This window comes from Microtus ochrogaster, chromosome 15 (genome assembly GCF_000317375.1).
Source record: "Microtus ochrogaster isolate Prairie Vole_2 chromosome 15, MicOch1.0, whole genome shotgun sequence".
NCBI classification, from domain to species: domain Eukaryota; kingdom Metazoa; phylum Chordata; class Mammalia; order Rodentia; family Cricetidae; genus Microtus; species Microtus ochrogaster.
Genome location: NC_022017.1, coordinates 43,355,034 through 43,365,299, shown reverse-complemented (window position 1 = coordinate 43,365,299; position 10,266 = coordinate 43,355,034). Strand labels below are relative to the sequence as shown.

At 47.7% G+C, this 10,266-nt stretch overlaps 1 protein-coding gene across 1 annotated transcript in view; it reads right to left on the bottom strand.

The window, feature by feature from the left end:
• Nucleotides 1-1,801: 1,801 nt before the first annotated feature.
• Nucleotides 1,802-10,266, bottom strand: part of Anxa13 (annexin A13) — a 30,287-nt gene continuing 21,822 nt past the window's right edge. Inside the window, exons 9-11 of the mRNA XM_005354618.3 lie at nucleotides 8,644-8,719; nucleotides 4,812-4,924; nucleotides 1,802-2,205 (exon numbers count right to left, since the gene is read on the bottom strand). Of these exons, the coding sequence (XP_005354675.1) occupies nucleotides 2,086-2,205; nucleotides 4,812-4,924; nucleotides 8,644-8,719 (309 nt within the window). The 3' untranslated portion in view covers nucleotides 1,802-2,085. The remainder of the gene's footprint in view (nucleotides 2,206-4,811; nucleotides 4,925-8,643; nucleotides 8,720-10,266) is intronic.

Here is a 10,266-nt window from a genome sequence, read left to right as displayed (position 1 = left end):
GAGACTGAGTATCGAGCACTGTTGTATGAGATGTGTCGGGCTACAGTTGTAAGTACCGAACAGTAGGACCCGATCTGTAGCATCTGTCAGATCCCTCACTGTAGATACCAGAGCCCGCTTCAAGATGCTGACATCATGTCATGGAATGTGAGTTGGGGACAATAAGCAATAGTATATTAGCATGTAGAAGTCTCACCTCTCAAACACAGTGGGCGAAATGTGTTGGGAAGGCATGCAAGGAAGGACATGTACCAATTTCATAGCATCCAAGTTCCAATCTCATAGCATCCATGTTCCAATCTCATAGCATCCATGTACCAATCTCATAGTGTCCATGTTCCAATTTCATAGCATCCATGTACTAATCTCATAGCATCCATGTACCAAAAGACCCCTGCCCACTAAAGCTTCTTGGCCTCTCAGCCTGCTTGGGGCCACACCCATGAAGAAGCTGCCAGTGGCTCCTCAGCTGGGAATGGGGCTCATGACCTGTCCCCCTCCAGTGTTGGAATATTGTCTGCTTTTGTCGTGTGTAGCTCTTGCGCAGGCCACCACAGCTGCTCTGAGTTCAGGAGTGTAGTTTTATGTCATGTTCAGAAGACTCTGTTCGACCACAGTGGCTCCTACACCCCTTCTGTCTCCTTGTCTGGGATGTTCTTGAGCCTCGACAAGAGGATGTGTGGTACAGATGTCCCGTTTATGTCTGAGCACTTCGTAGACGCTTATATAGTCTCTGCATTTGAACTATCTGCTTTTCTTGGTGAACTGACAACATTCTGTGCACTATTGGGGGCATCTGTTTTCAATACCGGCTTCAATATGACATAAGGGGCAGCCCCGTATTTTCTTACCCTGGTCAGTGGAGCCCACCACAGTGAATGGAAGACAGAAAATAAGCGGGTTAATGACCGCTGACTCGTTCTCACACACATCCTTCATGTTACTTTCCTCAGAAACATGGTCTATAGCATGGTTTTTGTGGTCATCCAGTTTGGGATATGAATTCTAATTCTGTTACTTACAAATGGGTTTTTAGCCAGGTGAACTAACACCTCAGTTTCTTCAACTTATATATGGAGGTCCTACTAATGCCATAGGGTTATGGATTAGGTATGAAATTGTGATACTGAGCAGTTGCCAGGCACAGATCTCATCCAGTGCGGGGTAGCTATGACGGCTTGCCCAGGGTGTCCAAGTTATTGTGATAGTTGTTGCTTGGCTCCGTGAGGCTATAAGTCCAGCATCTGGGAATGGAGACTTTGTTATTGCAGAGTCAATCCACCTGAGAAGCAGGGCTTTGACTGTGAGCCTGTTGGCACTTTGCTTAGTCTACCTGTATTTGAAGATCAGAAGGAAGACTCAGGTGAGCCCTATGCCCAGAGAAGCAAGGAAACCCAGCTGAACCAGGAACACTTAGTGAGTTTCCCTTCGCATTGCATTTCACAGAGGCACGTCTTCTCTGTCCTCAGTGCTGGCCTTGACTGCCATCCAGGTGACGGTTGATAAATGTCACTCTTTGCCATCCCCCCAGTACATTTGAAATATATCACAAGTTCTATATTTCCCCAGGCCAGAACCCCAGTTCATCAAGCCAATTTGGAAAAGCAGCTGACGGAGGCACAAACCATAGCTGTGATTAATAGAAAGTCTTTGAAACTGAACACACAGAAGGGAAACGAACAAACTGTTTAATCTTGTCTTTATTCCGCTCTGGCCATTTAATCTCTGCTTTGGCCCTGTGCATCTGGAAGGCATATAATTTTCTAAACATTTTATTATAAATGTTCATCTTTTTCACCAACTGCTGATTTCATATGTGCTTAGAAAGCATTCACTTAAAATGCTAAAGTAAGGTCGAGAGGCAATTTAGGGTGTTGCTAAGCCGGCATTCAAGATGAACCTGAGCGTTTGGAGGATGTGCTATTGATTTCAACAGTTTGGCCTTGGGGTACCTTACATGGCTGAGGAAGCAATCCAGGAAATGAAGGGTTTTCGTGGAAAAGCCCCATTTTCAAGCCTGATTTGTTATGCTCAGGAGTCCCGATAAAGTAGCCTCTCCCCGCGCTCCTATTGCTCTGGTTTGACTCAGTGCATAAGAGCCACCAGCAATTTCTGGAAGTCCCCAGAGGTGTCTGAGCGAACCATGTCAGAGAGAGACTTCTGATACTTCTCCTGGAACTTGGCTTTTATCCCCTGAAGGTCGACCTGTAGGCACAATGACAACAGCAAGTGGGTGACTGTTTGTTGACTGTAAAAGGCAGTCACTGTCCCTAAGGCATCACAGTCATTTATTATAGCTTTAAACAGCCCGTAGGGGCTGAGCTGGCATTATTTACATCTTGAGGCTAAGAAAAGGGAAGCCTGCTTTAGTTTCCTAAAAGTAGAAGCGCTGCACATGTATTCCATTAAAACTTTATGTAAGGAAGCTAAAATTTAAATTGCATATATTTTCATGTGTTACAAAGTTTTTTTTTCTTTTGCATTTTTTGTAAGTTTTCGAGAAGGAGTCATTCACGGGTGGCAGAGCTGTACGCAAGCAGGTGGGAGGTGAGCCCCATTTGCTTTCCAAGACAGTCTGACGGGATTTGGTAGAAGGGTAAGCGGATTTTCCAGACAGAGATTTGAAGTCAAGCATTGTGGACTGGAGAGATGGCTCAGCAGTTGAGAGCACCGACTGCCTTTCCAGAGGACCTGGGTTCGATTTTCAGCAACCCCCTATAACTCCAATTCCAAAGGGATCCAGTGCCCTGTTTCTGCTTCCCTGGGCATCAGGCAGGACAACAGTTCCAGTGGACACATTTCAAACCAATCACCATGTGTAGGGCTTATTTTGAATCTAATTCATGGAAAGTTTAAGAATCCTGGGCTTAAAGAACCATTAGGAGGAGGCTGCTCCAAAGACTCGCTGTTCTGCTTCAGATTCTTTCAGCTTTAAAAGCAAGGGTTGCACAAGGTGGGGGGTCCGGGCGGGGGGCGGGGATTAACTCCAGACTCCAGATGGGACAAAACTAGTCCTACAACGAAACAGTTTTGTTTGCTGTGTTTTGGTTCTGGTTTGAACTCTGCCTGACAAGCCAGGCCTACAAACAGTAGACAGCCATCGGGCTCCCTGCCCTTGCTTCGGTGAGAGGCCAGGCTGAGACAGAGAGAAGAAGGAAAGATAGGAAAGATAGGAGAGGGTCAGGGAATGAGGGGTTGTCTGAAGAGTACACTGCTCTCAATCCGGAAGGACGAGATGTGAGTGGCCCTGCTGCCCTGCTCGGGCATCCTCTGCCTGGCTGGAGGCCCAGCCGTGGGGGAGGGGGAGGATGATGGGGTACAGGATTGGGGAAGCTGGCCTTTGGTTCTAGTGCAGGAGGAAGATGAGCGGGTCCCCTAGACATATGTGTGCCTGGGCCTGAAGCATTCCAAGGGGACTGACCACAGGTAGAGATTGCCTACCCTCACATAGGGGTCTCTTCTGAGTTGGAACTGAACATCCCATGGTCTGTATCCAAGGGAACCTAGAATGCTGGCGAGCCCTCTGGTGAGGTCCAATCTCTCAGGGCCTGTAGAGCCCTGGTCCTCTCAAGACTTCTCTAGGGGCTGTGTGCCCCTGGGGGCTGGAGGGACAAAGAAGGTAAGCCCCCCTCCCCAAGGGAGGGAGAGAGACTCACACAGGCTAGAGAAAGCAAACTTCCAAGGAGCAGAGAGGCTGTTCACAGGAGTAAGGGGGTGGGGGGAAGGGAGGGCATGGAGGAGGAGGAGGAGAAAGAGGGGGAGGAAAAATTCCAGGAACAGAAATAAAAAGGAAAGAACTGCCTTGCTGTGAGGCTATATTTAAAAACAACGTCAGATGTTAAGTGTTTGTCGAAAGACATGGATCAGAATTTGGGCTGGTACCTCTCCCTCTCTGCTGAACATTTTTTTGAAAAAGATGTCTGTGGTTTTCAGCAGCTTAGCTCCTTTGGTTTCTTCCACAGCAGTGAAATGCCCGCCACTTCCCCTTCTTTGCACACCCCCTTCTGACCGTGGTCTGACAGCCCAAGTGTTCTCTGTGCCGCCTGGTGGCTGCTGCCAAGTTCCTGGGCACATTTCCCCCCCTCTTTCTAATGCTCCTGTTCTTCTCTGAGATGGGGAGCAAACTCCTTGGGGAATAAAAGAAGCCCCGTTCTTTTATGTGTAAACCACTAATATGCAGGTAGTGCATAGACAGATACTCAGTCTTATCTGTGCTGTCAGATTTGGGTGGGGAGAGATGGTAATCAGACATAAGTCTGTTTAACATGGCTCTTGGAGAGGTCAGGATTGAGAAAAAGACCAAGAAGCCTTTCTATTGGGTCTTTTGTTTGTTTGGTTTCGATGTTTTTGTTTGTTTGTTTGTTTTCTGAGAAGTCATACTTCTAAGGTGTGCTCTGTTAAATGAAGCGACCGAGGAGATCATTTGCGTGCTATCTCCGTCTTGCTGCAGGATGACCCCTTTCCCTGCCTCTGGTTTGTCTTCCCTGAAATAGAGCTGGGCGTGGCTGTGCTACCTTGGAACAACTCCACCGGTTCCCCTTTACACAGCGTCACCAGCTCTCTGGAGCCACAGACGACAAAAATAGAAGCAACACTTATTATTGTATTTTAATGAAAAGAAGAGGGCTGAAGCAGAGTCCAACGCGTTCTGCGTATTCTGGGAAGGAAAGGGCTGTCTTTTTGTCTTACATTTTTGATATGTAGTCCAATAACAACAACAACAACAACAATAATAATAATTGCCAATGACATTATTTGGGGAAAAAGACTGATTGGGGAAAGTTCCCTTTTGGGGATCGAGTGTATCTTACCTCAGCCCTGGTCACGATGATGCGAATTAATGTCTTCTCATCTGTCCCCATACCCTTCATGGCCTTGTACAGTAGGTCAGCAAAATAGCCCTCGAGGTCCTTGGCACATCTCACTGGGAGGGAAGGGGAAGGAGGATGTGAAATGTTTTCGTGGTTTGAGGAACAATCTAGGGACCCTGCATAAGCACAGAGTGTCCAGGCTGTCCGTTGGCCATCTGGACTTGACAGGCAGAGGTTTTCGGAAGGATCTGACTTTCTACTACTGTGAAATGAGATCTAGAAAGTTCCCTAGGTCAGTGGAGCATGGCTCTCCAGCCAGAACGGAGTCCAATCCACTGCAGAGTGAGGAGGATGGCCTTGATTCTCGGCAAGCTCTGGGGAAGGAGAGGGACCCCTCTCCCACTCATACTGTGGAGGTCTGGGGTCTCATCACGGACACAGCTGGTGCTACCCAGCGGGACCTCTGGGACTAAGCAGGCCTCTGTGGGAAACACAGCTTGACCAGCAGCCTTCTGTAAAAGAACCTCAGAGCTAGAAGGTTTGCTCAGCTGGACCACGCCCTGCCTTCTGGGTCCAGAAAGCTCTGCGCTCTTTGTTTTCCTTACTGCATTTGTTTGGGCGTCTTCTGTATTATCACCTGTAGGATCCCAGCATCTTTCATCTGGTCTGTGGGACAAAGATTCTCGTCTCTACTATAAAGATTCCCTCTTTATGCTTCTGCTGTGCACTCCTTTCTGGTCCTCCTTTGTCTACCATCTTTGCTCTGTTTACAACCTGATGAAGCTTACTCTTTGCTCATCAGCCAGACAATAGGGTGAACTTCCATACTGGAGGTAAGTGTGCTGGCTAGTTTTTTTTTGTCAACTTGACACAGGCTGGAGTCATCTGAGAGGAGGGACCCTCCATTAAGAAAATGCCTCTATAAGATCGGCTTGTAGCCAAGCCTGAAGGGGGCATTTTCTTAATTAGTAATTGAAGTGGGAGGGCCCAGTCCATTGTGGGTGGTGCCATCCCTGGGCTGGAGGTCCCATAGGTGGGGAAAGCAGGCTGAGGAAGCCGTGGGAGCAAGGCAGTAAGCAGCACCCTCCATAGCCTCTGCATAAGCTCCTGCCTCCAGGTTCCTGCTCTGCTTGAGTTCCTGTCCTGCCCACTCCAATGATGGACTACAATACAGAAGTATCAGCCAAATAAACTCTTCCCTCCCTTAGTTGATTTGGCCTTGGTGTTTCATCACAGCAATAGAAACCCTAACTAAGACAGTAAGGAAGCATTTCTCGCCCATCCTCCCAGGCTCATAGGCATCCACCACGGCAAATACTTAAGAAAAACGAACCATTTACTCCTTAGGTTGTCGATAGCTTTCTAGAAAGCATGCCAGTATTTTGTTTCTTTAAATTTTGTCTTATACTTTTTTTTTTTTTGAGACAAGATTTCATTCTATAGCCCAGGGTAGCCTTGAACTCAAGAATCCTCCTGCCTCAAATGGGAGTCATAGTGCTAGAACTACAGCAACTTTTTCAGTGTTAGTGATAGTAATGCATTCCCTATAAGTGTGGACTGTGAACCTTAACCTGTGCTGGGGCAGGGCTCATTTCCTACTCACTCTCTGTGTGGTTGGCGTTTCTGAGCGAGGAAGAGGAGCAGAACCTAGGTCAGGAGCTGTTCTTTTTTTCTCTCCATACAGCAGTTAGCTAAGTTTCAGTGGAAAACCAAAGCGCCAGGTATTTTCTCTCTTTATCCTAACAACAATCCCCAAATTTCTGGTTTGAGGTGGGTGGGAAACCCTGTGCTTCTCTGACAAGCACATACTTGAAGCTCCCTGTGGTCCCCAGGCTATCAGAGCTGCCGGCATCCATAGGGTTTTCCTATGCCACACAGCACGGATGGATGTCCAAAGGTCATCTCTCTGTCAGTAACAAGTAGAAATCCCTCGAAAGGTTGGACCAGGACAGCAAGGAAATATCTGTAATAGACCCATCTCTGTCGAGTGGGAAGAAATGAGAGCCGTGGCTCTCCATACTTTGATCCTCTTCCCTTCAAAGAGCAGGACTTTGCAAACTTAACTGAGCATAAACCATCGCCGGGGAGCTTATAAAGTGGCTTTCCGAGCACCATCCCTTTCCTGGTTTCTCTGTGGTAAACCAGGGGTGGGTTCTGGAAACTTTCCTAGAAGGAGATTTTGAGGCAGGCAGTCCATGAGCTCCACTGGAGAAGTGTTTGTTGTGGTGATCATGTGATCTCAGCCCCTATAGATGTGGCATCCCTGTATGTAGTTAAGGGATGTCTTTACAGTAGATGGAGTAGGGGTGGGGTATCTAGGAAAGAGTCTTTGTGAGGATGATGTACAAGGTCTTTCTCGAACCGCTTTCACCTTTGGAACCTTGAGTCTATCAATTCCTGTAGTACACAGCTCCCAACTCCAGAGTCCTGGCTTTTTCCTTCCTCTCTACCATTCTTATTGTCTGTTTCCTGTCTTTTTCACTGTGGCTTAATATATTTGTGTGCATCATTTGTGGACATTCAACTCCTTATGAGCAAGAACTGCATCTTTCGCGCCCCTGATCCCACACTGAGCACAACTCAGGAAGATGCTGTCACTTGTACCTTCTGACTGGACTCTGGAGTTTTTCTGGTTCTCACGTCTCAAGTTCAGGCAAGGTCTGGGCCCTCAGAACTCATGTAGAGCACTCTAACCATGTGGGAGAGCCTCCATGAAGCCCAAAGGACAGCTGCTCACACAGGGCTCATGTGTGTTCAGCGTGGGGCATGAGCAGTGTGGGTAACATTGAGAGTTCTGCACACCAGACCGATGCTGGCTGGTTTGAGTGTAGAATGAACAATGGGAAAAGGTCAATGGCTGACACTGTTTAAAACAAAACTTGTACAAAAAAGAATCCTCCGAACTCCACAAAGGAGTTTGGCAATGGGAGCACATTTTTTAGGCTCCAGGGCTGCTAGTTTGGTTCTTCCTCTTCTGGGGGACACGTCTCTCCATCCCTGTGCCATTTGGGATGGTTCCCTGGACTCGCTACCACAGCAATGTGGACAATGGGCAGTGTCTTCATTCCAGGACTTGGAGAAAGGAAAAGGGGGCCTGCCAGACATGGCCCTGTGCCCATCTCCTTGCTATTTCCTGCCTTTGGGCAACACCTGCAGAGAAGGTTCTGGGGTTGGCTTGACATGGCCAAGATCTAGCCTCCCTCCTCTCTGTTTCTAAACAGACCTCATTCTTTGAGAACATTGAAGGGAATCCAGTGGGAAAAAAAGGAGACCCTCTGGCCATCAGGCATGTGCAGAAACTTGTCCGGAGTTCCTAACTGTGGGGGCTTTTCAGGGCACGTCATAAACTGTCACCACACTGCTACCTGAGCTTAGACAACAGTCCCAGGCTTTGACAGATGCTCTCAGGGACCTACACCCTCAGTTCCAACCACGGGAGACACTGTGCTGGGCCTCATAGATGCTCTCTTTAGGACCAGACACTCAGTGCCAAGGCTGCTTGCTGATAGCTGATTGCTGATAGCTGGGTCCTTTCTCAGAAGTCCCCTTCCAAGTGAGGGAACTGGCTGCTTAATGTTGCGAATGGTCCTGGAGGCACAGCCTGTGTCCAGTGGCTGGTTAGTGGGCAGTCACTAACAGAGTGCAGAGACTTGGCTGCTGCCTTCACTATGGACACCCCACCTTCAGAGCTCCCTACAGAACAAAACCCCATCACATCCACCTCCTGCCTTCCCAGTGCTGCTTCTGAAATGATTCCTATAAGGAGAACCCCATTTCTCAGCATAGTTCTGGGGAACCCACCCTGGGGCAGCACCTCCTAATTTTACTTTACCTATAGTTAAGTAGGCCTTCTTCAAGTCTCCTGATGTTTCTTCTTCGATGGCTTCTTCTATGTCTTTGCCTATGAGCTGGAAAGACAAAAGAAACCCAGCCATTACTCCAGTGTTGCTGTGGGCTTCAGTATCCCTCAGCTTCCTTCAGAAAAAGTGCTGCTGTCTTCCAGATTCAGTGCTGTGCCCCGAGGGTGCCTGTCCTGCCTCCCGAATTGCAAGGTGGCATGGTTGTCCCTGCCCCCATCCAAGAGGGGACTCTCAGTGCTGAGGAGCTGACCGAGTTGACCCCAGACAGTGCCATTTCCTCAGCTCCATTTTCTCATCTGTAATACTAGGGAGTAGAGGAATAATGGATATATACCTGCAACAATTTGTTTTGCGTATGTGTGTGCCTGTGTGTGTGTGTCTATGTGTGGGGGGGAGAGAAGCGCATCCATTCACAGACAGTGTGTGCAGAGGTCAGCAGTGGAGGATGACTTGTGTCCTGCTTTATCTCGCCTCACCTTGTTCCTTTGACACAGGGTCTCTTACTGACTGCAGAGTTAGGTCAGCAGGTAGCAAGCCCAGGTGATCCTTCTGTCCCTCGACCCCCACCATAGCTCTGGGTTATAGGCACTAGTGGCCACTCCTGATGGCTTTTTACGTTGAGTTGAGATGAGGCTCAAACCCAGGTTCTCATGCTCACTCATCCAGTGCTCTTACCTACTGAGCCATATCCTCAGGCTGTGACAACAGGGCTGTGCCCTGAGGGTGCCTATCCTGCCTCTCGCATTGCAAGGTGGCATGGTTGTCCCTGCCCTCATTCAAGAGGGGACTCTCAGTGCTGAGGAGCTGAGTTAACCCCAGACAGTGCCATTACTGTTACATTGTATACATGTATTTTGTATACATTGTTACATTGTATACAATGCGTTACATTGTATACAATGCATTACATTGTACACAACATGTTACATTGTATACAATGCGTTACATTGTATACAATGCGTTACATTGTATACAATGCGTTACATTGTATACAATGCGTTACATTGTATAGCATTAGTTTGCTCCCTCCCGCTTTTCAAGTTCCTGGGAAGCTGTGGTTGAAACTCTAGCCTGTGTCTCCTCCTTCTCACCTGTCTGGGAACTGAAGACTCCACCATTTACAGTCTGGGTAAAGAAGGAGAGGCTGTGAAGTTCATGGTGAAACTTGATCTAATGGTTCATCATAGAGCGGGGCTTCATGGGCCGGAAGCCAGGTGCTGACCACATCAAAATGCCACTTTCCTTTACTGCTGGGTGGTTGCTAATGCTCTTATACATTCACTACTGGCTCACGTCGCTTGGCACCGTATTACACACTAGGTTTCTTCCCAAATATTTACAGAAACTAAAGTTAAAGTAAATTGTGCCTATCCTTAGCACAAATACTGTGGGGACCAAGCTCAGAGAAGGCAAATAAAGAGAAAGGAATACGCTCTGTTGGGTTTGAGGGCTTTTTTCTCTTTCTTAGAAATTGTCTTTTGAAGACAGGACACAATTGATCCTAAAAATAATCGAGACATTTGAGTACACACTAATAGATTTGGGGGGGGGGTTATTGGAAAAAAAAAAAGCAAACCAAACATTCTTTGCTATGT